At 41.9% G+C, this 27,526-nt stretch overlaps 4 protein-coding genes across 5 annotated transcripts; 1 reads left to right on the top strand and 3 right to left on the bottom strand.

Moving 5' to 3' along the window:
• Positions 1-7,168: 7,168 nt before the first annotated feature.
• Positions 7,169-10,169, top strand: LOC121769452 (G-type lectin S-receptor-like serine/threonine-protein kinase At1g11330). Its single transcript, XM_042166257.1, has 6 exons — positions 7,169-8,450; positions 8,522-8,629; positions 8,723-8,925; positions 9,016-9,470; positions 9,547-9,697; positions 9,771-10,169. Exons 1-6 carry the CDS (start codon positions 7,178-7,180, stop codon positions 10,053-10,055), a joined length of 2,475 nt encoding a protein of 824 aa, XP_042022191.1. The 5' UTR covers positions 7,169-7,177; the 3' UTR covers positions 10,056-10,169.
• Positions 10,170-10,207: 38 nt separating this feature from the next.
• LOC121769453 (G-type lectin S-receptor-like serine/threonine-protein kinase B120) lies at positions 10,208-13,142 on the bottom strand. 2 transcript variants are annotated; one of them, XM_042166259.1, is made up of 7 exons: positions 12,948-13,142; positions 11,946-12,873; positions 11,764-11,868; positions 11,461-11,663; positions 11,161-11,375; positions 10,724-11,084; positions 10,208-10,648 (listed from the first exon to the last, which is right to left on the bottom strand). In XM_042166259.1, exons 2-5 carry the CDS (start codon positions 12,148-12,150, stop codon positions 11,199-11,201), a joined length of 690 nt encoding a protein of 229 aa, XP_042022193.1. In that variant the 5' UTR covers positions 12,151-12,873; positions 12,948-13,142; the 3' UTR covers positions 10,208-10,648; positions 10,724-11,084; positions 11,161-11,198. The 2 variants fall into 2 exon arrangements, with proteins under 2 accessions (XP_042022193.1, XP_042022192.1); XM_042166258.1 differs by having other exon boundaries at positions 10,841-11,084.
• A 641-nt stretch (positions 13,143-13,783) lies between these two features.
• Positions 13,784-14,557, bottom strand: LOC121766890 (uncharacterized mitochondrial protein AtMg00810-like). Its single transcript, XM_042163122.1, has 2 exons — positions 14,513-14,557; positions 13,784-14,326 (listed from the first exon to the last, which is right to left on the bottom strand). The coding sequence occupies exons 1-2, from the start codon at positions 14,555-14,557 to the stop codon at positions 13,784-13,786; spliced, it is 588 nt and encodes a 195-aa protein (XP_042019056.1).
• A 6,589-nt stretch (positions 14,558-21,146) lies between these two features.
• On the bottom strand, positions 21,147-25,110 carry LOC121766889 (the record flags this gene model as incomplete). Its single annotated transcript, XM_042163121.1, has 3 exons — positions 21,147-21,575; positions 22,951-23,622; positions 23,980-25,110. Coding segments are annotated over 3 exons (2,232 nt in total), but the record flags the coding sequence as incomplete, so codon positions are not given.
• Between the last annotated feature and the right edge of the window lie 2,416 nt (positions 25,111-27,526).

The following is a 27,526-nucleotide window of genomic DNA, read 5'->3' as shown; positions in this document are numbered from 1 at the left end:
TCATCTACGCGTCACCCCGTGATCACGGCTCCCGGCTCCCACTGTCTCGACATCCCTACCTCGATCGCACGTGGTGCGTTCGAGCAATTCAAGTTCTTTGATTCGATAGTTCTTGAGTTCATCATGCATAAAGTTAAATAAAAACACCAAGAACATGCTTCGCAATCAAATAACACATGCATACATGAATTTCACGAAATTTAAATCCAAATAATCAGAGCCAAAGACTAGCTCTGATACCAACTGAAGGGGCTGGCAGCGGAAGCGTGCGTACAAAACGGATCACATGAATTTGATCTATTTAGCAGATTATTTAGACAAAATCTATTCGCGTAATTATTACATGTATCATGCTCATAACTTGAATTAAAACATGCTTTAGCACATAAAATTCCTAAAACATGCTTACTACGGAATTAGCCAATTTACCTCGTTGATTCAATCAAGAATCGATGATGGCTTGCTCCGTCTCCTCGTGAAGATCTTCAATACAAGACCTCGGATCTTCTGACTGGTGTCCCGGACTATACGCTGATATTTGTGTGGGCAAATCTCACCAACGTACTAGGACTCGAATAATGGAAGACAGAACTCAGCTCATGGAGGGAGCACAATTTTCGAAAACTCTCTCAAGAGGGGGGGACGAAAATTTTGCAAAATAATTGTTGTGTTTTCTGTCTCCTTTATTCTCCTATTTATATAAGTCACATATTGGGCCCAGTCAGGGATCTAAGGAAGAATCTGGAACAGGCCTCACCCAATTAGCTTTTTACTAATTAAATTGAACCCACAATTTAATATAAGCTTATATTGGAATATTACGAGCAGCCACTACAGAAGTAATATTGCACTGCCTTCCAAATCTGAAATTACAAGTAATCCGGGTTTCCTTTAATTGTATTTGATTCATTTCCCGCGCTTAAGATAGAAACACCCATTAATTAATTAATGTCTGCTATAGACTTAATTAATTAACATATTTCGAATTCCAAGAGTGGACTTAGCAAGAAACTCTTATTTATTATTCATAGAGTAATTAAACTCCAACTAGCTAGGTTCCGAATAATAAAACCTCGTTTCGAGCTCCTCTTGTGGATGTTATCAAACGAGACTCTCCTCGCGCACGTTTCAACATAATAGCATTCCTAGCACCTCTAGATAATTATCACCACTACCCAATATACCTGGATCGTTGGGTTACGAAAAATCCGCACCTTTGGTAAGTCAAAGTAGTAGATACTCAATATTGTATGCTCAATGCTAACGTACATTGATTAAGAAATTAATTCTCAAGACCTCGTCTTTCAGTAGATAGCATAAAGACTCGTCTTGCTGTTAGATCCATTCAGTGCTATACCACACCAATGTCATCTTATTTCAATAAGGTTTAGAAATAATCGGATTGACATTGCAACCTTTCGCGATAGGTAGTCTAGGCCTATCTAGGTTGTGAAATTCTTATTTTTCTTTGTTTAGAACTGACCTTGTTACCTTAAATTGGACGACGCCCACAACCGGTCTACTAAAACAAAGACTTAGACTTTGTTACGTTTGCTCATACATTTAAATATGCAATAAACAACCATTAAATGTAAAACATAACAACATTATGACAAAAATAATCTGTTGCATTTATTGGAAAATAGCCATTAGAGTTTTACAGTATCCAATCACTCGAAATGTGATTTCTAGTATACAAAACCCTAACAATAATTGGGCGTGGCACTGAGCGTCAAGGCCTCTACTATGTTGACGAGATGGCTCACCAAGACAGTGCAGCAATGCTGGCTCACGGATCTGCTACTCGAGATGCTTGGTTGTGGCATAGACGTTTAGGTCATCCATCTCTTGGTTATTTTAAACTACTTTATCCAAAATTTTCTAATCTTAAGGATTTTGATTGTGAGTAATGTGTTTTGGCGAAAAGCCACAGACAATCGTTTAAGTCTACTAAAACTCGTGTTAAGAGTCTTTTTTCACTCGTGCATGCTGATGTTTGGGGCCCCGCGCCCGTTATTGGTGATCATGGTTTTAGATATTTCGTATTATTTGTGGATGATTGTTCAAGAATGACGTGGGTATATTTTTTGAAAAACAAATCTGAAGTTTATGAAAAATTTATCCTTTTTTACAAACTGATCGAGACCCAATTTCAGACAACTATAAAGGTCCTTAGGTCTGATAATGGGAGGGAATTTGTTAACAGGGACATGTCAAAGTTTTTCATGGATAAAGGGTTAGTTCACCAAACCTCGTGCCCCTATACCCCCGAACAAAACGGAGTGGCCGAAAGAAAGAATAGGATCATTATGGAAATAACTCGTGCTTTGTTTTTTGACTCAAATGTTCCAAAATTTTTATGGCATGAAGCTGTTGCTGCATCTGTTTATTTGGTGAACCGTCTCCCTACGAAAATCTTAAAAATGAAAACTCCGTTGCATCTTTTGTCTTCTCTAGCCGATGTGCCTGAACCCCTTACCCTACCCCTTAAAATCTTTGGATGCTCGGTATATGTCCATGTACCTAAACACGAGAGAACAAAATTTTCCGCGTGCGCAATAAAGTGTGTTTTCTGGAATAAATCAGAAAGGATATAGGTACTATGATCCATCGTCTAGGAAGATTATAACGACCATGAACTGTAACTTCTTGGAGTGTGAGTACTACTACACCAATCTTAGTGGTCAGGGGGAGAGTAGAACTATTGATCGGTCAAGTGGACCCCTAAATTGGTTTGTGTCATCACCAAGCGACCCTGCGGCGGAACCAACAGAGACAGCTACCACTGCCGTCGAGCCCGTCTTGTCACCAGCAGAGCCTCCTCAGTCACCCACACCCGACCATTCTCCTCCAGTGATATTCGGGGTAACCACTGAAACTGATGTCAATAGTGCAACTATTCCTAACAGTACTGATGTAGAACACACGGAGAATGCTGCGATTGATGGGGACACTGGACAATACATACTCCCAGACAGGAGCACAAGGGGTGTTCCATCTAAAAGATACAGTCCCGAGCGTATATCAAAGAAAAGCAGATATTCAGTGGCGAACTTGGCAACGGCAAATCAGACCGAAATGGCAAAGGATTTTATGGCCGCATTATACGAGGAAGAAGAGCTTCCCCGAACAGCAGAGGAGGCAATAAAAATCCCACATTGGAGGGAAGCAATGCTTGTGGAAATGAAGGCACTAATGAAGAATAAAACGTAGGAAGTATGTATGAGGCCAAAGGGATCTAGACCCATGGGATGCCGCTGGGTTTTTACCATCAAGAGGAAACCGGATGGATCGATAGACCGTTACAAAGCAAGACTGGTGGCGAAAGGTTATACTCAAACCTATGGAGTCGATTATGCAGAGACTTTCTCACCCGTAGCAAAGATGAACACTATTCGTGTACTATTCTCTATTGCCGCGACGAAAAACTGGCCACTACATCAGTTTGATGTAACTAATGCGTTCTTGCATGGAGAGCTGACTCGGCCAATCTATATGGAAGCTCCACCAGGGTTCGATGGAGAGTTCAAGGCAGGGGAGGTGTGTAGACTCAAAAAGACACTTTACGGTTTGAAGCAGTCACCAAGGGCATGGTTTGGAAGATTTAATGAGGTAATGAAGAAATATGGATACAAACAGAGTAATTCCGATCATACTCTGTTCATAAAAAGGAAAGAGGGAAAGATCACTTGTCTAATTATTTATGTGGATGATATGATCCTTACTGGGGATGATGAGGAAGAAATCAGACAGTTGAGGGAGAACTTGTTTACCGAGTTCGAGATGAAGGACCTGGGCCTATTGAAATATTTTCTAGGTATTGAAGTAATGCGATCAAAGAAGGGAATATTTATAAACCAACGGAAGTATGTTCTGGACCTCTTGACTGAAACAGGAACGCTAGACTGCAAGCCTGCAGACACCCCGATGATGCAGAACCACGGTCTGCGACTGACTGAAGGAGCCGAACTCACTCATCAAACGAGATATCAACGACTGGTGGGTAAACTCATCTATCTCTCCCACACTAGACCTGATATTGCATACGCCGTGGGAGTAGTCAGTCAATTCATGCACAAACCCCAAGTTGATCACTGGGAAGCAGCCCTAAGAATTGTGCGCTATCTGAAGGGAACACCAGGGCATAGGATCCTATTCGAGAACCACGGGAACTTGGAAGTGCATGGGTTCACAGATGCAGACTAGGCAGGGAACCCGAATGATCAAAAATCAACTGCAGGGTTCTTTACCTTCGTTGGGGGTAATCTGGTGACTTGGAGAAGCAAAAAAGCAAAAGGTGGTAGCCCTATCAAGTGCAGAAGCAGAATTTTGTGGGATCAAGAGAGGGATAACGGAGATCCTATGGCTAAAGAAATTACTGACAGAACTTGGCTTGATGTCAAAGGAGTCGTGCAAGCTTTTTTGTGACAATAAAGCAGCGATCAGTATATCTGAAAATCCGGTACAACACGATCGAACGAAGCATGTTGAAGTAGATCGACATTTCATCAAAGAGAACATATAAGCAAGAGTGATAGATCTCCCATATGTCCGTTCAAAAGACCAGCTAGCAGATATCCTCATGAAAGCAGTGGATGCGAGAAGTTTTGGTGAAGTATTAGGCAAGTTAAGAATGAGAAATCCCCTTACTTAACTTGAGAGGAGTGTTGGAAGATATACAAAATCACGGAAGAAACACGAAGATTACGGAATCAATTATAATTATTCTTTCCCTAATTTTAGCTAGGGTAAATCATGTATATATCTTACCATATGTAGAATGCTCTCTGCCTATATGAGGCGTGTACTCCCTCTCCTTTGTATATACTTGAATGAATATAATTCCTCCCTTCAACAGAATGCATCGAACCATTTCTTCCTCCGTCTCCCTTCTTGCGATGCTTTCCTCCATGAAACTCAAACCGTTACCCTCACTCCACATTTTCCATGCCTGAAATTTAAAAATAAATTACTCCACGACTTGAGAGTTGATGCTTGAAATTTGAAGTGGTAGATAGTTTCTTTATCCTACATTTATTTCGATTTCATGGACTTATTCAATAAGGGAGTGAAGGGGTAATATAATAAATGCGTTTTATTCTTGAAAGTTGCGGGTTCTGTTATAGCGAATTACGTCATGGTTTATGGCAGTGTTAATATCAATAAGTTCTAAATTTTTTTATAATAGCTAAAATCTTTATGAAATGGAGAAAATTCTAACGAGTATGTAATTTTTCTGTGGTTACGTGAGAATCGGAAGAGCATAATTTAACGGCCAACCACACTTGGAATTGCATTATTAGTTGCACTAATTTAAAATCCGTACTCACTAAAGAAAAATAAACAAGCCCAAGAACTATGAAATAATTTCATCATGGAAATTATTTAAGAGGACATGGATGTTATCATCTACTTGTAAGAAGGAGATGTTATTCCCAGAAATTAGGGTATCGAATCGAGTATCCACGTCAAAAAAATTTGGATATCCGAACCCGATTTCTGGCCTAATAAACAATCCCGGCTTTGACCGGAGAATGGGGGCACGGCTTTCACCGGACAATGGGGGCACATGTTTACATTGATTCATCGGGCATAGAATACATGATGTTGTCTCAAATTTTTTAAAAAAATACGTGTTTTTATGTATCGGTCCATTTTAGGGGGAATTAATCCAAAATTATACCTCAATTTGATTTTTTAAATGCCTATACTTTCTGGTGCCATTATAGTTCAAATTCTACATATTTGAATAATACTATGGATTAACACCAATCGCAATATCCAAGATAAAGATAAAATACAATATGCGATAAACAACAATAAGATTTTTTTAAAGTTAAGTTAGACTTAGGATAAAAGTGAAATTGTTAATCATGAAATATAATTTAATTTTGGCATTATGAAGTGGCTAAGATACATTCTCATAGACCAAAATTTTAGGAAAAACGCAACTCAACATGAAATAAAATTAGTAAACATGATTTTTTGATTTTTTTTTAATCACAATGTGATAATCAAATTACTCTTACGTGTCATTCTCTTCTACCGAGCGGAATCATTAAGCCAACTTACTAGGCACCGGTCCCACAAAATGGAGAAAAATGATACTGCTGCAATTGCAAACAAAATTTATTTGGCTTTAATTGGAAGAATCAAAAGTCCAAGTCTCCTGCAATCAATTTTCAAAGTCTCCCCCTTGGTGACCACAACATCATTTCATTCTAATTAACGCAATAAAATGATTAAAGATTGTATTAAAAGTGATAATTGGAATTAGGACACTAAAGTGTGAATAGACGATCTTAATAGTTACTCCCTTCGTCCCAGATAGTTTGTCTTATTTTTCCATTTCGGTTCATCCCACGTAGTTTGTCCCATTTCACTTTTTACCATTTTTGGTAGTGGACTCATATTCCACTAATTCATTCTTATTCACATTTTATTATAAAACTAATATATAAAAGTAGGACTCACATTCCACTAACCTTTTCAACTCACTTTTCATTACATCTTTTAAAACTCATGTCCGGTCAAAGTGAGACAAACTATCTGGAACGGAGAGAGTAATACCCATGTACCATCCAGTAGTCCTCTTATAATATTTATAGTATTATAATTCAAAATTATGATTAAATCTACACTTCTAGATTCGAGATGAGTAGATGAAATTAAAGTTCATGAATTTCAATAAATAGCAAATAAAATCGGTAAAATTGTCATTCCATTATCATATGATATTTTCATGGTTTTTGTATATTAACATGGCGAATTACAAATGTGAACACAATTACAAAAGTATTTCAACACAAGTACACGGTACTGTACATGCATTATATTGAAAAAATTTGAAATAAAATGCCCATGCGAGTACTTCAATTATTGGAAATCATATGCTCATTTTTGTTCTAGCAGCAAGGAGCTTAGACATTATTGTATGAGGTGTCGAGTTTGAGCCATCTTGACATCAGTTGTAATTTCCTCCTTTCTATAGTATATGAGTTTATTTGTAATTTCCTCCTTGTATAGGAGTTAATTTTTTTAAAAAAATAAATAAGAAAATGCCGTTATGTCACATGATGTAATTAAGATTAATCAAAGTCCACTCTACTGCCATGCGTCTACTATTCAATTATTTATATCTTCAAAACTATAAAGATGAGTTCTTATGCGTATAAGGATGTGTTTGGCTCGTACGATGTCTCAAATAATCACTCAATTCTTTGTTCATACATCAACACTTATTCTAATTCTTCAAAGCACTGTATGTTTGAGCTTACAAAATGACACAATTTCAGCCGGTGTGGTGATCAAAGATGGAGAAACCATGGTATCAGCAAAGCAGAACTACATATTGAGATTCTTCTCTCCTCCAAACACCACCAACCGCTACGTAGGAATCTCCTTCTCCTTGTCGGAAGAAACCGTGATTTGGGTCGCCAACAGAGACACACCCCTTAAAGATTCTTCCGGCGCCGCTACTCTGTCTAAAGACGGCAATCTCGTCGTCTTGGACGGGACTAATCGAACTGTTTGGTCGACCAATCTCACCACTACCTCTCCCGTCATTAATTCAATCGTCCAAATCCTGGATACTGGGAATCTCGTCTTGCGGGAAGAGGACTCTGGAGACACGTTGTGGGAGTCTTTCTCACATCCTACGGATGCTATGGTTCAGGGAATGAGGATAAGCCAGAACGTAAACACCGGGAAACAGGTGCTGCTGACGGCATGGAAAAACGAGACCGACCCGGGGATGGGGAGCTTTACAGGGGGCATCGACGCCATGAGCGGGACCGTGCAGCTTTTCTCGTGGAATGACGGGCGGCCGCACTGGAGGAGCGGACCGTGGAACGGGCAGATATTTCTTGGGATAAAGGACGTGTTCTACGCCTACTTAGATGCGATCGCTCAAGTGAATAGTGATGGTGCTGGCAATATCTTCTTCTCTCCTCCGCCGATTGATGGGATTGTCATATGGAATTCTTCAGGAAGTGTGATACGAAAGGTGTGGAATAAAATGGAGAAGAGATGGGACGTGGTGGCCTATCCGAAAAACGAGTGTGATGTTTATGGCAAGTGTGGGGTGTTTGGTAGCTGCAATGCTCTCGAATCGCCTATTTGTAGATGTTTGAGAGGGTTTGAACCTGTAAATGAGGAAGAATGGGGGAGAGGGAATTGGACTAGTGGTTGCAGGAGGAGGAACCAGTTGCGATGTGGAGACGATGGATTTGAGAGGGTGCAGTATATGAAGGTTCCGGACTTTGCTAAACCCTCGTCTTCCAGTGTTCAAGACGAGTGTGCGGCCTTATGTCGGGGGAACTGCTCCTGCATAGCTTATGCTTATGATAGTTACATTGGTTGTATGTTTTGGAGTGATACCTTGATTGACACTCAGGAGTTCGATGGTGTTGGTGTTGACCTCTACGTTCGTCTCTCTGCTTCTGAATTCGGTAATTTCCTTCATAGTTTGTACTAGTTAATGATAAAGTATCAAGGTTGAATGATCTGTTTCTGCATGCAGATAGCCACAAGGAGAGAAAGTTGTACATCATAATTGGAGTTGCTGTGGGTTTTGTTTGCATATCTGTTGTGATGTTTATTGCTTGGTGGTTTATAGTGAAGAGGAAAGGTGATTGACCTATTAGTATTGCTTTTCACTCAACAAGTATATATTGCTGCATCTCACTCTTGAAATGATCATGTTCTTTATCAAATTAATCAGGGAGCAAAGCGCAAGATTCAAGTATTTTGGAAGCAGGACAGATGTTCACGATGGATTCAACTGCAATCGTGCTAAAAGATGAAACAAAGGAAGTTAATATAGGTGATTTGCCAAAGTTCACTTTCAAGATGCTTGCTAATGCAACAAACCAGTTCCATGAAGATAACCTTCTCGGAAGGGGAGGTTTCGGTCCTGTTTACATGGTACAAAAACTTTAATTGTTAGATGTTCTCAATTCAGCACCAATAGAATGAACAGTAAGATCATACGATGTTTGATGTGTATTTTGGTAGGGGATTCTGGCAAATGGGAAAGAAATCGCTGTAAAGAGACTATCAGCAGACTCCGGACAAGGAATGCAAGAATTCATGAATGAAGTGATTCTGATTTCCAAACTCCAACACAAGAATCTTGTCAAACTGCTGGGAGGTTGTGTTGAGAAAGAAGAGAAGATTCTGGTATATGAATACATGCCAAACAAAAGCTTGGATGCTTGTCTCTTTGGTCATACGAATCCGACAAAGAAGTTGTTAGATTGGAATATGCGTTACAACATTATCGAAGGCATAAGTCGAGGCATCCTGTATCTTCACAGAGACTCAAGACTAAGGATCATTCACAGAGACCTGAAACCAAGTAATGTCCTGCTAGACCAAGACTGGAATCCCAAAATCTCGGATTTTGGCATTGCAAGAATATTCAGAGACAATGAAGACCAATGCAATACTGCAAGAGTCATGGGAACATAGTAAGTTGGTCTTAATCAGTTACCATGCTAAGAATAAACCAGTAAGTTTTGCTAACACGGTGAGATAATTTTACAGCGGATACATGGCGCCAGAATACGGAATGGAAGGCAGATTTTCAGAAAAATCTGATGTCTACAGCTTTGGAGTGCTGATATTGGAGATTATAATAGGAAAAAAGAACACACACTATTTCAATGATGAATGGTCCTTGAGCCTAATTGGATGTGTAAGCACTTCCCAACTTTCAAATATTATTGTGAACTAATCCAGCCATTGAATTATTTATGTTTGAATTTCAGGCTTGGAAAATGTGGAGTGAGGGTAACGGTTTGAGTTTTGTGGAGGAAAGCATCGCAAGTAATGAGACAGAGGAAGAGATGGTTCGATGCATTCAGATAGGGCTGCTTTGTGTCCAAGAACATCCCAAGGATAGACCTTCCATTGAAATGGTGCTTTCGATGTTGAATCATGATATCGTGGAGCTGGCAGCACCAAAGCAGCCAGTGCTTTCGGAAAATGGATCAACAGACCAGAATGTTTACACAAGCTACGAGCTCACTCATAGTGTGCTTGATGGACGATGAATCTTTTTCCAACTCTCATTATATTATTCACTTTTGATTGATATACTATTTTTTTTATAGTGTTTTCACGTTCTAAATCAATATTTGGTTGGTATATATAGTTTTGGCGTCTCATTCCTCGTCGAATCTTTTCATAGCTACACAACTTTCAGTAAGATGTTCTTGGATCTATTTCGGGTATTCATCTTTAATTAATATAAAAAGAAAGGACATTAACAATACAAACAGCTCTTGGAAACAAAATTGTAGTACTACTACAAAGCAAGAAGGGATAACAATTAATATATTCATCGTCCCTCAAGCACGCTGAGAGTGAGCCCGTTATTGGAGTAAATATTTTGCTGTGTTGATCCATTAAGGCCTGGTGTCGAACCATTTTCCGCAAACACTGGCTGCTTAGGCACTGGTAGCTCCACAATATCACCACTTAGCATCGAAAGCACGATTTCAATGGAAGGTCTATCCTTGGGATATTCTTGCACACACAGTAGGCCTATCTGAATGCATCGAACCATCTCTTCCTCCGTCTCCCTACTTACGATGTTTTCCTCCACGAAACTCAAACCGTTACCCTCATTCCACATTTTCCATGCCTGAAATTCAAGCATAACTTATTTAACTACCAGGAATAGTTTCAAACTATTATAAAAAATTTTACAACTGCTTACACATCCTATGAGACTCAAGGACAATTCATCATAGAAATAGTGTGTGTTCTTTTTCCCTTTTATAATCTCAAGAATCAGCACTCCGAAGCTGTATACAACTGTTGAATATCAACTTACTATGTTCCCATGACTCTTGCAGTACTGCCATGGTCTTCATTGCCTGCAAATATTCTTGGCATCCCAAAATCTGAGATTTTTGGATTCCAGTCCTTATCTAGCAGAACATTACTTGGCTTGAGGTCTCTGTGAATGATCCTTAGTCTTGAGTCTCTGTGAAGGTACAGGATGCCTCGCCCAATGCCCTCGATAATGCTGGAACGCATATTCCAATCTAATAACCTCTTTGTTGAGTTGGTAGAACCTGTTCAAAACATACAGATTATGAAAACTTTCTGTTGAACATGTTTTTACATGCGTATGAAGATCGTTGAACTGACCAAAGAGACAAGCATCCAAGCTTTTGTTTGGCATGTATTCATATATTAGAATCTTTTCTTCTTTCTCTACACAACCTCCCAGCAGTTTCACAGGATTCCTGCGTTGGAGTTTGGAAATAAATGGCTATCACTTCATTCATGAATTCTTGCATCCCTTGCCCAGATTCTGCAGATAGTCTTTTCACAGCAATTTCTTTCTCGCTTGCCAGAACTCCCTGCCAAAACACACACCAGTCATCATAAGATCTTGCCATTCAATCAGTTCAAAACTGAGTGCATCTAATTGTAAAGTTTTTGTACCTTGTAAACAGGACCAAAACCTCCCCTCCCAAGAAGATTATCTTCATGGAACTGGTTGGTTGCATTAGCAAGCATCTCGAATGTGAACTTTGGCAAATCGCCAATATTAACCTCCCTTGTTTCATTTTTTTGCACGATTGCAGTTGAATCCGTCGTGAACATTTGCCCTGATTCCAAAATACTTGAATCTTGCGCTTTTCTCCCTGATTAATTTGATAAAGGACATGATCATTTCAAGAGTGACATGCAACAATTTATATACTTAATGTTTCAAAACTAATAGTATATCAATAGGCCAATCACCTTTCCACTTCATCAACCACCAAGCAATAAACAGTATAAAAGATATGCATACAAAACCCACAACTACTGCAATTATAATGAACAACTTTCTCTCCTTGTGGTTATCTGCATAAAAAAGAGATCATTTAAATTCATTCAACCTTGATGCATCATTAACTAGTAAAAATTTTGAAGAAACTTACCAAACTCAGAAGCAGAGAGACGAACGTAGAGATCAACACCAGCACGGTCTAACTCCTGTGTGTCAATCAAGCTATCACTCCAAAACATACAACCAATGTTAATATCATAAGCATAAGCTATGCATGAGCAGTTCCTCAGACACGTGGTCTGACACTCGTCTTGAACCCTCGAAAGCAAGGGTTGAGCAAAGTCCGGAACCTTCATATACCGCAACCTCTCAAATCCATCGTCTCCACACTGCAACTGGCTCTTCCTCCTACAACCATTAGTCCAATTCCCTCTCCCCCATTCTTCCTCATTCACAGGCTCAAACCCTCTCAAACAACTACAAATAGGCAATTCCAGACCATTAGAGCTTCCACAAATTCACAACAAACAATTCCCTCAATACCAAGCTCAAGTTCTCGTCTCTATATCCAAGTAGACACAAAAAATCCCTTAAACAGATTCTCTCCCTCCCTCAAATTTTCATCCAAAGTCAGAAACAGAGTATCCATCTCCCTCTCGCTCGCTGCTGTACCAGCAGCCGCCGTCCATGGCCGCTGCAATTCGCAGCCGTCGCCGAGCAGCACTGCTCGCATAACAGGTAAGTCCCATCCCCTTTTCCCCATTCTAAACCTTTTATTAAATTCTCTAATTATTCAAATATCAAATATTAGTGGCCAGAAGTATCTTCCAGAATTAAGGTTGAAGAGATAAAACAAAATGGCAACTTCTAATAGCATTAAAGATCGAGGCTTTAACAAAATGTATCAACATACATGTTTCCAGATTTTCAAAAGAATTTGTTCCTGTGAACTACTGTGAATATATGGGACTATGTCATGGGATGAATGCACAGAGTTTCTGAAATAAAGGGGTATACCTTTGGAAAGAAGAAAACTTGCCAGCAAAATAGGAGGGTTTGAGAGCTCTCTCGGTTCTCCTCTGTTAAGAAATTGTGGCTGGCGATTAATACACGAAATTGTTTTGTTTAATGGAGTTTAGGAGGAGAAAAATACCTTTCGTGGAAGAGAAGAAAATAACGGCAGATTGGATGTCAAACTCAAGGTATTTTGCGATTTCTTTTTTTTTTCTCAGATTTCGGATGGAAGAATGTGTGAGGAAAAGAAGACTGCGTGCGTTACAATAAGGAGGAAGAAAGATTTGATTCTTCAGTTGGAGATTTTGGAGAAAAGATGGGATATGGGGTAAACCGTGTGGGAGAAGTTAGGATAATTATTTAACCAAATATTTGACGGCAGAAAGAATTAACAAAATAGATAAAAGTGATAGGGCGAAATATTTGATTTTGAGTATTGATTAAATTGTGGTATTTTATATTAGTACTTTGGTGTTATTCCAAGTACTAAACGAACGCTCAAATTTTTCCATCGACGAATCACACGTCATTCTCGTCGACTACTTACACCACACGATTAATCAACAACAATTCAAGTATTTAATATTTCCAGTCGCAACCAATCAAAATAAATACAGTTTTTTTTATTCACGGTCTATCATATCATCTGCTCGTTCTCAAACAACATCTTATCATGAAAAGGTAATAATAAAAGCGGGTATTACACAGATGCTCCTAAGGGTGAATATGTTAGCTAACTGCAAGTGATTTCTGATGTGCATTGGTTTGATGACTCCTTCCAAGTACTTCTCTCGCACCGTGTGGCAATCAATCTCTATGTGTTTAGTGCGTTCATGGAAAACTGGATTTGAGCATATATATACTGTAGCTTGATTATCACAAAATAGGGGCACCGCCCTTCTTCTTTCGACCCCAAAATTATTCAGCTATGCAGTCCACACTACCTCACAAGATGCTTGTGCCATAGCACGATATTCAGCTTATGCTGATGATCTTGATATGGTATGTTGTTTCTTTGCCCTCCGGGAGATTAATGATGTTCCAAGAAATAAAACAATAACCAGTCATTGATCTTCGAGTGTCTGGACATGCTGCCCAGTCAGCATCTGAGAAATTGCTAAGTATAGAATTAGCAGCACTTGAGTAGAATAAGCTGTGCCCAGGTGTGTCCTTCAGATATCTTAGGACCTTTTCACCAGCCTCCCAATGTTTTTCACAAGGTTTTGACACAAATTGACTGAGTTTGTGAACCGCAAAAGTTATATCCGCCCTAGTTATACACAAGTATAGCAATCTCCCAATCAATCTTCTATACTTAGATGGATCCTCCATCAAGTTACCAGAATCTTGTTTGAGCTGTTTTAGAGGATCCATAGGAACGGGAGAGGGCTTGCATCCCAATAGCCCTGCATCTCTGATAAGATCCATGGCATATTTTCTCTGAGAGATCATGATCCCTTTCTTGTTTCTTGCAATCTCTAAACCAAGAAAGTATTTTGGGACTCCAAGGTCTCTAACCTGAAGTGTAGAGTAAAAAATTCCTTGAATTTTTCTATCTGATCAGGGTTGTTTGTAGCTACCAAAATGTCATCTACATATACAACAATGCCAAAGAAACAGATGTTGTCATGTTTGAAGAAGGAGTGGTCTGAGGCTGATTGTTGAAGACCAAAATTAGCTAAATCTTCAGAGAGTTTTAGGTACCATTGTCTTGGCGTTTTTCCTCATGCAAAACGCCCGATCGGGCATTTTTGTCGAGAGATCAGTTTTTGTCCAGAAAATTCGCTCGGGCGGGCGAAATGAACCTAGGGAAAGGCCCGATCGGGCGTTTTGTCCGGGATGTGTCTTTTTTACCAAGAATTATTTTATTTTGCTCATTTTTCACTTCTAGTATAAATAGACATGTTAGGGTTTTTTCTTGAGCAGCTTTTGAACATTTTGTAAACCTACCAAAGACTCCATTGTGAGCATTCCTCTTCATCTTTGAAGATTTATCAATATCCCTTGTGGTTGTATTTTAATCTATTACCGGGCTTAGATTGAATATTAAGGTATGCAATTCTAGTTCTTGTGTTGCTAGTTTTGTGGAGCCATTAGATTCTTGCTTTGGTGAAAGTTGTCTTGGGTTGTCTTCATTGTTTTGTAGAAGGTCCATAGGTTCCAAGCATCTATCTAAATCATAACACCTTCACCTTCTCCCTTTTCCACCATTTTTATTGTTTCATTTCTTGTTGGGTTTGTTTGGGTTATTGAAATATTTACAAGAGCAAGTCCGGGGCAAACATATGTGTCTTGAATCCTTAAGATTCACATTATTTGGTATCAAGAGCCATTGGTTCTTGTTCTTGTAATTGTTAGAAAATTATAAAAAAAAAGATACTTCAAAATATATCCATGGGCTTTAGCTATAAATTGATATATGTGTTCTTGGGTATGTCAATGTGATTGTTCCAAAGTTGTAGACCAAAAGTACATCAATTGTTGGGTCTATTGTTGTTGGGTGAAATTGTGCACACAAAGTGTTTGTTGATTTGTCCCATTGGCCTAGCACCTTACTTTCACTTATCTTTTGGCTTCTAGAACTAGTAATTACTTGCCTAGTTGCATATCTTGTTTGTGAATTGTGCTACCCTTGTGGATTATCATCTTGAGAGCAAGTGAGGGAGAGTATCCTAGCCACCAAAATTTCTAAGCCCTCCGAGTGACATTGGGTGTGAGTTTTGGGGAAAAGGGGTACAAAATATGGGAAGTGAGCTCCTCACTAAATTCTCAATTCTCGGGTGTGTGTGTTATTTGTGTTACTAACAAAAGGGACTTGTCCCTAGTTTTGTACATTTTGTTTTATAGGTACATCAATATGGGTTCGTATGCCGAGTCCTCAATTGAGGAGATGTTGGCCACTTTGATAAATAAGGTGGACAAGATAGATACACGTGTGTCCACAATGCAAGCTAGTACCTATACCATGCTTAAAGACAGTGTCTCTATAAACAAGCAAGTTTATCCAAGAAACACTACTTCGAGTTGGAAAGGCTTTAACCCCCGACTTGGTGGTGGTGACACGATCCAAAGGAGCATTTCCCTAAAGAAGGTGGACCTATCTCATTCTAGCTATCGAACGAAGGTTTCGTCATGGTTGTCATCCAATTTCGCTCCTTCAAAGAGCTTGATTCAAAGTGAACATGACAATGTTAACCGCATTGTTAAAGAGTGTGTCAAATATAGGGTGAATTTTGTTGCCAACAAAGATGAAGAGCAATGTGACGATGAAAAAGAGTCCACAATCATATATGAAGAAGACGCACGCCCAACTTTCAATGATGGCGTGTCTAGCATAGTGGAAGCCGAAGATGAATGTGAGCCGTTGAATGCCCTTCAAATCTTGAACACCGAACCAAAGCTACATGAGGTTGCTAATGGAAACAGCGCTTGAGAGAGAACCGAGAGAGAGAAAAAAGGCTTGAGAGTGAAAGTGAGCCTAAAAAGCCAAGTGAGTGTGAAAAAAGACTTGAGCGTGAGATGAAAAAGTCAAGAGAGAGTGGAGGGGGTGAGAGAAAAGATAAACACCAAATGAGAGAATTACCACAAGCACAAGTGAGTGAAGGGTGCTTGTTAGATTCTAAGGCCAACCTTGGGTGGGCACTAGATAATCCTTTACCCTTTGCCCTTGGTGAGGAATATAAGCTTTTACCCACTAACACTTCTTGTATGTCTTTTTGTGTTGATAAATTTGTAGGAAGCAAAAGTGAAGGCACGGGAGTGGAGCATCATGTTGCACTTGTCTTGGAGACTACGCTAGCGGTGATGGATCAATAAGAACAAGAGCAAGTCGAGGAACTCCTTGCCAAAGGTTCAAGTGCACTAGCCTTGTCTCCTTTTGATGCCACTTTGAATGTGGTTGGATTAGAGAAGCTTATTTGTGTTGATCGATTTGTCATTATTGATGTGTGTGATATGTGGCATCAAGAGCTTAAGTTGTTAAATCATAAATCCATCTTTGCTTCGTATGTTGATCATTTCTTGATAAATCCAAGTATTAATAGACATGAGATTTTTCTCGTGGATTCTATATTGAATATTGGAATGACTTCCTTTCATACAAAGATAACTAAGCTTTCGTTTGTTGGTGATTTTGTGCTTCATGATTATGTGGATGGGAATAGTAGAACCAAGAGGAGTGAAATTATTAATGAATTTAGAACTTGGTGTTTGCTATATTCTCGTTGCGAAATGGTTAAACCCTTCAATGGGATTGGAATGTTTTATGGCCGTTTTGTGAAGGATTTTGCCACTCACATGTCACATGTGGTTTGTGTTGTGACTAATGGCATAACAATGTATTGTTCTCATATTTGTGCTCATGTTTTAAAATTGTTGGGGCAATTGAGTGAAATCATTTTTGATAAAATTTGTTTGTTGATTGATATATCTTCTTGCAAACATGATGTGAATTGTGATGAACCTACTCTATGTGTTGCATATAAGTTTGCCAATTTGTGGAATAGCACTTACTTGGGCATGACTGAGGTGTTAATGGTTGTTATTGACCTTCCCTTGTATGATCTTGAGGTTAGAGTTGGAGGTTGTTGTGGTCTTCATCCCTTTTATCTCTTTTATCGTCCTATGATACTTGATATGTTCGTGTTTACTCTTGTAGGTACGCGCGGACTGGATTTGAGGACAAATCCTTCAAAAGAAGGAGGGGATGATGTGAATTCGGGTGTCCCGAAGAAGGATCGAAGACCGGATTTGAGGACAAATCCTTTCGCAAAGATGGAGAGGATGATGTGAATCCGGGTATTCACAATCATAGGATACAATGACATCGAGGGCCATGGGTTGATTGGGGTCTGAGAAGAGGGTGGAGACATGACAAGGAGCCAAGCCAGATTCAGAGGTCTGATTCAAACTGGAATTTCACTATGAAGATAAAGTCCAAATCCTCTCCAGAGACTACCATTGTCTTCATTGTCGAAATAGCTTCGCGTGAGTATCTTGCACGCCTCAATCGGATCCAGGATGAGGAAGCTATGGTCGTTTTAAGAAAGCCGCGCAATGCAGAACAAAACGTGCGGGCGGGCGTTTTTCCTCATGCAAAACGCCCGGTCGGGCGTTTTTGTCGAGAGATCAATTGTCTTTTTTACCAAGAATTGTTTTATTTTGCTCCTTTTTCACTTCTAGTATAAATAGACATGTTAGGGTTTTTTCTTGAGCAGCTTTTGAACATTTTATAAACCTACCAAAGACTCCATTGTGAGCATTCCTCTTCATCTTTGAAGATTTATCAAAATCCCTTGTGGTTGCATTTTAATCTATTGTCGGGCTTAGATTGAATGTTAAGGTATGCAATTCTAGTTCTTGTGTTGCTAGTTTTGTGGAGCCATTAGATTCTTGCTTTGGTGAAAGTTGCCTTGAGTTGTCTTCATTGTTTTGTAGAAGGTCCATAGGTTCCAAGCATGTCACGCCCGCATTTCCTAAGGATAGGAAGTACGGTGGACCGCGACTAGGGGAGGGATAAAGAAGCGGGGAAGAAAGGGGAGAACAGGAATATTTGACCCAAAAGCATTTATTAAAAAGAAGTTCACTTCAAACATTGTACTAAGAAGACATTTCTAAAGTTAATGTAAACAGAGTTAAATAAAAACAATGTATCGGATTACAAAGCAGCGGAAAAGACCAAAAGACAGATGATGCCGGGTATGACGACACGACACCATCCAAAAGACCAAGTAAAAACACTCATTTGGCTTTCACTGCTCAACATCCGTCATCCCCATCGCCGCTCAACCTGCACATTAAGAAAACAACATGCAGGGCTGAGTACTTATTGCACTCAGTGGACACACGCCAAAATCATAGTTTGTCATGCCACATCAGTGTAACCTTGGGGTTTTAAGTGTAAGAAAGTAACCCAAGTACACAAAATATATTTCATAAATTCGACTGCGCAGTCATTTTCAGATATTGCCACCCTTATTCCCACTAACATACACTATCTGATCCAACCATGACAAGGGGCGTGGCCACACCCCAGGTCAACTAGACCGGCCAACTTGCTCTCAGATGGCTCCCGGTCTCGTGTACACTAGCCTGAGGGTTCGCAGCCCAACAGACCCGAATTCGATTAAACATATGTGGTAAACCACTTCAGATAGGTTTCAAAACAAAACAATTGGCAAGACAAACAGTTCACCTCCATAAACATTTCCGGAACAAAGTCCGTATTTAAAGATAACCCACATAAAAGTAGGGTAGAAAAGCCCACCTCGATTGCTTAGCTTTTAAAACAGTTCCCTTCAACCACACTTTCCTCGTAAAAGATCACCCTTTTTGAAAGATAAATAAATCATGATTAGAGTCAGGGTAGACGATGTTTAAACGACAATGCATGATTCCTACGTGGACGACTTCAACATCTAGCACGTTACACGAACACACACTTAACAACATCTCATAAGCCAAACACACAAAGACACGCCCGAAAACACACCCCGCACGCACCCGACACGCATACGACGTACCCAAAACGCGCACACGACACACACACAACACTCAAACTCCTGGCATACCCTTACTGTGCAACGGCTCACTTGGCTCGGAAAAGGTTCGGAAAAAGCTCGGAAAAAGGATCGGCGTCTCGGCCTGGCTCGGTGTCTCGGCCGCCTGGCTCGGCACCTCGGCCGACCGTCTCGGCCGCCTGGCTCGGCACCTCGGCCGACCGTCTCGGCCGCCTGGCTCGGCACCTCGGCCGCCTGGCTCGGCACCTCGGCCGACCGTCTCGGCCGCCTGGCTCGGCACCTCGGCCGCCTGTCTCGGCACAGCTCGGCACCTGTCTCGGCACAGCTCGGCACCTGTCTCGGCACAGCTCGGCACTTGTCTCGGCACAGCTCGGCACATGTCTCGGCACAGCTCGGCACCTGTCTCGGCACAGCTCGGCACCTCGGCCGACCATCTCGGCCGTCCGGCTCGGCACCTCGGCCGACCGTCTCGGCCGCCTGTTCGGCACCTCGGCCGACCATCTCGGCCGTCCGGCTCGGCACCTCGACCGACCGTCTCGGCCGCCTGCTCGGCACCTCGGCCGGCCATCTCGGCCGCATGCTCGGCACCTCGGCCGACCACCTCGGCACCTAGTTTACACCCCTTTTCCTCTGACCCCCGATTCTCAAACCCTATACGACAAACACACCACGCATTCTACATCCCAAAACACACCCAAACACCTGGGATCATCCCTTCCAGACTCTCCACAAATCTGCCCTAGGCTGAACCCAACAACTCTCGGCCAACACACACGAAAACTCTCGAACCAAACACTGATTCCTCCGAGCCATCTCTTGGCCAAACACACCCACATACATCACAAAAGCACAACACTCAGAAACCCAACCATTGCACATGAAAACATCACCCAGAACACACCACACGCAGAACTGCGCAGTTTACTTGCAAAAATCATAGTAAAATCATACGACATCCAATGAAGCTGAAATTTACACACCACACCGAAGACACATCCAAGTTTATACGGTTAAAATTTCGTACCAAAAGGAGATCGTTTGCTCAGTCAAAAAGGGGTCGGAACCCACTGTCAGTTACCATAAAAAACATGCTTCACACAAACACATAATCCCACAACTTATTCAGCATTCTACCCCTCCAAAACGTCCTACATGCATGTTTTTCGAATTAAACGAGAGTTGAGGCCTTGTATTACCTTTCCCGGATAGTTCAACGTAGTGAAAAAGCTTTACTTCCTCTTACGACTCCGATTCACGACGAAGGGGGTATCACCTTGAGGAATCCAAGACGATGATGAGAGGGAGTGAATGAAAAAGATGAGAACCGAGAGGGAGAAGGAGAGAGGGAGCTTACCGGTGTTGAGAGCAATTGCAAGAGAGAAAAGAGAAAAACCGATGTGGGGAGAGATTGGAAAGGGGATGATGTATCGGTTAAGAGGGAGTGGGGAGGTTGAGAAAGTAGTGGGGAGGGGGAGAGAAACCGAGAGAGAGAGAGAGAGAGAGATATTTAATTTATTAATTAGGATATTAATTTGCTTTTCAAAAACCATAAACTAAATATTCACACCCATAAATAATGTAAAACAAATAAAACATACCACACCATATCTTAAACAAGATATTCACAAAAAGCAAACACCCTTTAATTAAAAAAAACGGACATTACAAAGCATCTATCTAAATCATAACACCTTCACCTTCTCCCTTTTCCACCATTTTTATTGTTTCATTTCTTGTTGGGTTTGTTTGAGTTATTGAAATATTTACAAGAGCAAGTCCGGGACAAACATATGTATCTTGAATCCATAAGATTCACATTACTATTTTAAACCATAAAGTGACTTCTTGAGCCTGCATACAAGCTTTACTGTAGGATTAGTGCCCTCCTCAACAAGAAGCCCAGTGGATAAATTCATATAAATTTCTTCCTCTAGATCACCATAGAGAAAGGCATTGTTAATGTCAAGATGTGAGAGAGACCAACCATTGATAGCAGCAAGAGCCAAAATAAACTTGACTGTTGTTAACTTAGCCACATGAGAGAAAGTATCAAGATAATCAATTCCCTCATGTTGTGTGTAGCCTTTAGCAACTAAACGTGCTTTGTATCTCTCCACAGATGCATCAGCTCTAAATTTTACTTTATAAACCCATTTGCAGTCAATAGGAATCTTTCCCGGGGAAAGAGCAGTGATTAACCAAGTGTTGGTCTTTATCAAAGCTGCTAGTTCTTCAGCCATAGCTTGCTGCTGGTGATAGCTTGAGAGTAGGATGATGGCTCGAAAATAGCAGTCATCAGAATGATAAATTTAAGATGAGGTAGTGATAATTTTGATAATGAAAAGTATGATGAGATGGGATATGAGGAAGAAGAAGAAACTGAGTTACAAATGTAATCAGTTAAGTGAGCTGGTGGTTTGGTGATTCTGCCAATTTTGGTGAGATGATTATTTTGGGCAACCGGAAGAAAGTAGTTGTCCCAAACCGGAAGAAAGTAGTTGTGACATATCTAATCAACTCATCATCATCATATGTAATTGTATTTCATTTTCATGGCTTATTGTTTGTACTAGTAAATGGTTTCTTGGCATGGAATTTTAGGAGTTATTATTTATTGTATTTAATTGGAGAGAGAAAGTTTCCAAAAATGAAATGTAATATCTTAGTTGCGACGAACTAAAAAGAAAAATGTGTCATCTTATATCGGACGGATGGAGTACTATTCCTTAGACCATTCTAAGGGGAGGGGGAGAGAAACCGAGAGAGAGAGAGAGAGAGATATTTAATTTATTAATTAGGATATTAATTTGCTTTTCAAAAACCATAAACTAAATATTCACACCCATAAATAATGTAAAACAAATAAAACATACCACACCATATCTTAAACAAGATATTCACAAAAAGCAAACACCCTTTAATTAAAAAAAACGGACATTACATTCCTCCCACCTTAAAAAAAATTTCGTCCCGAAATTTCGTCCAAGATCATTCAAACAGCTCCGGAAACTTCTCTCTCATCTTATCTTCTAATTCCCATGTTGCTTCTTCGACTCCATGATTCCTCCACCGTACTTTCACCGAAGCAATTGACTTATTCCTCAATTCTTGCACTCTTCGGTCCAAAATGGCCTCGGGCTTCTCCTCATAGCTTAGATCGGGATTTAGGACCATCATCTCTTCTTGGTGAACGATGTGTGTGGGGTCAAACACGTACTTCCTCAATTGTGACACATGGAAGACGTTGTGCACATTTCCAAAGCTTGGTGGTAGAGCCAACCTGTATGCTACCACGCCGACTCTATCCAAAATCTCGTATGGACCAATAAATCGGGGTCTCAGCTTTCCCTTCACTCCAAAACGAGTTATTCCCTTAGAAGGGGAAACTTTCAGAAAGACCTTTTCTCCGACCTCGAATTGTAAATCGGTCCTTCGAACATCCGCATAAGATTTCTGTCGATCCTGTGCCTCCTTGATCCTCCCACGGATTTGTCGGACAATCTCTATCATCTCTTCTACAGAGTCTGGTCCGAGAATTCTTCTCTCACCCACTTCATCCCAATAAAGTGGCGATCTACACTTCTTTCCATACAAGGCCTCATATGGGGCCATCTTGATAGTCGCCTGGTAACTATTATTGTAAGCGAACTCTACCAAGGGCAACACTTCTTCCCAACCTACACCTCGATCTAGCACCACGGCTCGTAGCATGTCCTCCAATGCTTGTATCGTTCTCTCCGACTGCCCGTCGGTTTGCGGGTGGAACGCTGTACTGAAATTCAACTTAGTCCCCAACTCGCTCTGCAGGCTTGTCCAAAATCTAGAAGTGAATTTAGCATCACGATCAGATGTGATTGTCGCTGGAACTCCATGCAAGCGTATAATTTCCCGTACATATACCTTAGCCAACTGATCGGATCCATAAGTGGCACGAACCGGCACAAAATGGGCAGATTTGGTGAGGCGATCTATAATCACCCAAATCACCGTGTTCCCTCGCTGGGATTTTGGCAGTCCTACCACAAAGTCCATTGCAATATGTTCCCACTTCCATTCCGGAATCTCGAGGGGTTGCAATTTCCCATAGGGCCGTTGGTGTAGCGCCTTTACTTGTTGACATGCTAGGCATCTCTCCACAAATGCCGCAACATGCTTTTTCATACCGTTCCACCAAAACTGTCTTTTCAAGTCTTGATACATTTTGGTGCTCCCTGGATGAGCAGCGTATGGGGTTTCATGTGCTTCTCTCATGATTTCCATCCTCAGGCCTTCATCCTTAGGCACACACAACCTTCCCTTGTATGTGAGACCATTATCCGCTGCCTCACGAAAATTTCCGAGTTCACCCGTCCTCACTTCTGAGCGAATCTTTTCTAGTAACGTATCTCGCCGTTGAGCTTCTACAATTCTGGCTCTTAAGTCGGGTTCCATCACCAACGTGGCTACTATCCCTTCCACAGTCTCGGGCATTCTCACCACTTCCAAGCGCATCTTACTGAACTCTTGGATTATACTCTCCTCGATAGTAAGAAAGGTGGCCAGCTGAGATTGAGACTTCCTACTAAGAGCATCGGCCACTACGTTTGCTTTTCTCGGATGGTAATTTATACCACAATCGTAGTCCTTTACCAACTCGAGCCACCTACGTTGGCGCATGTTCAACTCCTTTTGCTCAAAGAAGTACTTTAGACTCTTATGGTCCGTGTATATCTCACAACGGACTCCATAAAGATGATGTCTCCAGATCTTCAAAGCATGTACCACAGCTGCCAGTTCCAAGTCATGCGTCGGATAATTCAGTTCATGGGGCTTCAATTGTCTCGATGCATATGCAATCACTTTCCCCTTCTGCATAAGCACACATCCCAGTCCCACCTTCGACGCATCCGTATATACCGCATAGTCAGTCTCTGGCTCCGGCACAGCTAAGATTGGTGCGGTGGTCAATTTCTCCTTCAACAACTGAAAGCTCGCCTCACATTCTGGCGTCCAAATCATCTTGACTCCCTTTTTCAGTTGTTGCGTCATTGGCCTTGCTATCTTCGAGAATCCCTCGATGAATCTTCGATAATAGCCCGCCAGTCCTAAAAAGCTTCGGATTTCGTTTTGTGTAGAAGGTGACTTCCACTCTTGCACCGCTTCTACCTTGGCCGGATCTACACGAATTCCATCTGAAGTTACTACATGTCCAAGAAAATTTACTTCCTTGAGCCAAAACTCGCATTTACTGAACTTGGCATATAGTTTCTCGTCCCTTAGAGTTGCTAAGACGGTTCTCAAGTGCTCTTTGTGCTCCTCTTCGTTCTTTGAGTAAACGAGCACGTCATCGATGAAAACCAGGACAAACCGATCCAGAAAAGGATGGAACACGCGGTTCATAAGGTCCATGAACACTGCCGGGGCGTTCGTCAGTCCAAAAGGCATTACAACGAACTCATAATGACCATATCTTGTTCGAAAAGCTGTCTTGGGTACATCTTCTCGCCGAACCCTCAGCTGATGGTACCCAGACCTCAAATCCATCTTAGAGAAGACTCCTGCCCCTCGAAGTTGGTCAAACAAGTCGTCTATCCTTGGTAGTGGATACTTGTTCTTCAGCGTTAGTTTGTTTAGCTCCCGATAGTCGATGCACATCCTCATCGTTCCATCCTTCTTCTTTACGAACAACACTGGTGCTCCCCATGGTGACACGCTAGGTCTAATGAATCCCAATTCCAGTAGCTCTTGCAGTTGCACCTTAAGCTCCTCCAACTCTTTTGGCGCCATTCTATAAGGTGCTTTGGATATTGGTGCCGATCCGGGCTCCAGATCGATCGTGAATTCTACTTGCCTGTCGGGTGGGGGTCCCGGCAATGCATCGGGGAAGACATCGGGATATTCACTCACTATCGCCACATCTTCTATCTTCCTGTCTTTCTTCTCCTCCCCATTCAAATAAACAAGGTACGCTGGACATCCCTTCCTCATCATTGTAGTGGCTTGCAGCGCAGAGATAATGGACTTGCGTCGGCTCATTGGGACTCCGTGAAACTTCATCGGCTCTTTTCCGGGGGTTTCAAACGAAATTTCCCTTTCTCTACAATGAAGGGTAACGTGGTTCTCCGCTAACCAATCCATACCCAAGATTATGTCTACGCTACCCATCGTCATTACTTGCAAATTATAAGCCACTAAACTGAGTTCACCTATTCCAAAGTTCACACATGCACAAGATCGGGATATATCTATAGCCCCGCCTATCGGTGAGGTCACACTCATAGTGGGTTCGGTCTTAACAGTAGGTAATTCCAAAGTATCCACACAAGACGTTGATATAAAGGAATGCGACGCACCCGTATCAAACAAGACAACTATAGGCATATTGAGAAGTGTGCCCATACCTGCCAAGTTTCCTTGCTCAAAGGTTTCTTTCCCGTTTGCCGGTTGTTTCCCCTTCAAGGCGTAGGCCATTGCTTGCGATGGTAATCCTTGGCGGCGTTGTTGCGGTGGAGGTGCAGGTAGTGCCTGGGATTGTGGACGGAAACCTAGCTGGTTCTGTCTCGTTCCCGTTCCCATGTGCTTGTTTGGGCAATTTCGGATGTAGTGGCCACTCCCACCACAGTTGAAGCACCTAGGGTCTCGACACTCCCCGGCGTGGTACTTGAAGCACCTTCCACATTGAGGGTTCCTCGGCGGAAAGTTTGCCCTCGGTTGGAAAGTATTCTGTCTCCCGCCATTGTAGGGTGGGTTCCTCACGTGTTGTGGCCTCTTACCACCATACTGAGCCTGGTCACCATCCCACCTCCTCTTCTCTTGGTGGCCCGGCTGAGCTTGTAGAGGTGTCGCGTTTGTTGTTGCCACAACTCTTGGCTTAGGGAGTGCATCTTCCACGTCCAGTGCACAAGTCAAGATCTCCGAGTAGGAGAGTTCTCCTCGACAGGCCAATGCGGCCTTTATCTCATCTCTGAGCCCGGCCCGGAACTTCACCGCCCATTTCTCATCGGTGTCCATCAACTCGGGCGCATATCGTGCCATCTGCGCGAGGGCTCGGTCATACTCAGTCACAGTCATTCGGCCTTGGCTTAGCGTGTGGAATTCTACCACCTTGGCCCGTCTGTACGTCTTTGGGACATACTTGTTATCGATCTCCACTTTAAACTCCTCCCATGTTAGCGCCTCCAGGCGGGCAGGATTCATAGTTCTTTGCCGAGTCTCCCACCAGTAATCGGCAGCACCTGACAGTTGAAAGGTAGCACCAGCAATGCGCTCCCTATCTGTGCACTCCATGACCCTGAAGATACGCTCGAGGCCGCGTATCCACTCTTCCGCTTTGGATGGGTCTCCTTGTCCGTCAAATTTTGGGGGATTCTGCCTTGAGAACGTAACTATGAATCTTTCTTGTTGAGGCGGGGGTGGAGGTGGTGGTGGCGGTGGTGGTGGAGGTGGTGCCTCCACGTTGGGTCCTTGTCGTGGTTGGCGTGCACGTCTTGGCGGCATTCTGATTCAATATCCAAAAAGTGTTACTACAATTCTCATCCAAAATTACCACTTTCTCAAAATTTTCTTATAAAACCTTCATGTAGTATAAGATGCAACACATAGGATATAAATCAAAATCAAATTCTCATTAAAAGAAAGAAGGCCAACATTGTTCCCAAGAGTAGATCGTACTGAAAGCAAAAACTGAAAAGACAACGAACTATTCTAATTCTAGACTACGACTCTATCATCCTCATCCATAGGCCCTTCCTCCGGGTCTTCGTCGTCGTCCTCCTCGGAGTTCCCTGGCAGAGCCTCCTCATAATCATCTTCATACCCTTGTTCACCCTCGTACATGCTCACATACTTGTCCTGATACACGACCCTCTCTTCCACCTCCTGTGGGGGCTGTTCCTCTCGAGAGTCCACCAGTGCACAATACACGGCTTTCCGAAAGCCAGCCATGTCACCCACCATGTCGTCGGTAGCGGGCTCATGCCACGTGTACCTCCTCGCCGTTCTTTCGGCCCACTCCTTCCAGCTATCGGGAAGCAAATCTATTAGCTTCTCAATGCCGTCATGCTCTGTCACTCCGAACTCCTGAGCTGCCCTCCAGAGGGTGTCGAAGTGTGCCACGAACTCGATCAACGGTACGTGATCCTTCTTCCGGTACACTCTATAATCCCTGAGCACCCTCTGTGCCCTAAGTCTATCGCGATCACTCCGTCGCGGGGTTCGGAAC

Source organism: Salvia splendens, chromosome 15 (assembly GCF_004379255.2).
Source record: "Salvia splendens isolate huo1 chromosome 15, SspV2, whole genome shotgun sequence".
Lineage (NCBI taxonomy): Eukaryota > Viridiplantae > Streptophyta > Magnoliopsida > Lamiales > Lamiaceae > Salvia > Salvia splendens.
The sequence above is the reverse complement of the archived record's forward strand: the minus strand, read 5'-3'. Positions and strand labels throughout refer to the sequence as shown.

Coding starts and splice junctions, on each gene's coding strand:
- LOC121769452 (XM_042166257.1), top strand. CDS start 7,178: ATGTGTTTGGCTCGTACGATGTCTCAAATAATCACTCAATTCTTTGTT. Junction 8,630..8,722: donor GTTTATAGTGAAGAGGAAAG/GTGATTGACCTA, acceptor CAAATTAATCAG/GGAGCAAAGCGCAAGATTCA. Junction 9,698..9,770: donor CCTTGAGCCTAATTGGATGT/GTAAGCACTTCC, acceptor TTTGAATTTCAG/GCTTGGAAAATGTGGAGTGA.
- LOC121769453 (XM_042166259.1), bottom strand. CDS start 12,150: ATGAAGGTTCCGGACTTTGCTCAACCCTTGCTTTCGAGGGTTCAAGAC. Junction 11,869..11,945: donor TCTCTCTGCTTCTGAGTTTG/GTAAGTTTCTTC, acceptor TTTTTTATGCAG/ATAACCACAAGGAGAGAAAG. Junction 11,664..11,763: donor GTGGTTGATGAAGTGGAAAG/GTGATTGGCCTA, acceptor CAAATTAATCAG/GGAGAAAAGCGCAAGATTCA.
- LOC121766890 (XM_042163122.1), bottom strand. CDS start 14,557: ATGCCCGATCGGGCGTTTTGCATGAGGAAAAACGCCAAGACAATG. Junction 14,327..14,512: donor GGAAAAACGCCAAGACAATG/GTACCTAAAACT, acceptor TCTACACTTCAG/GTTAGAGACCTTGGAGTCCC.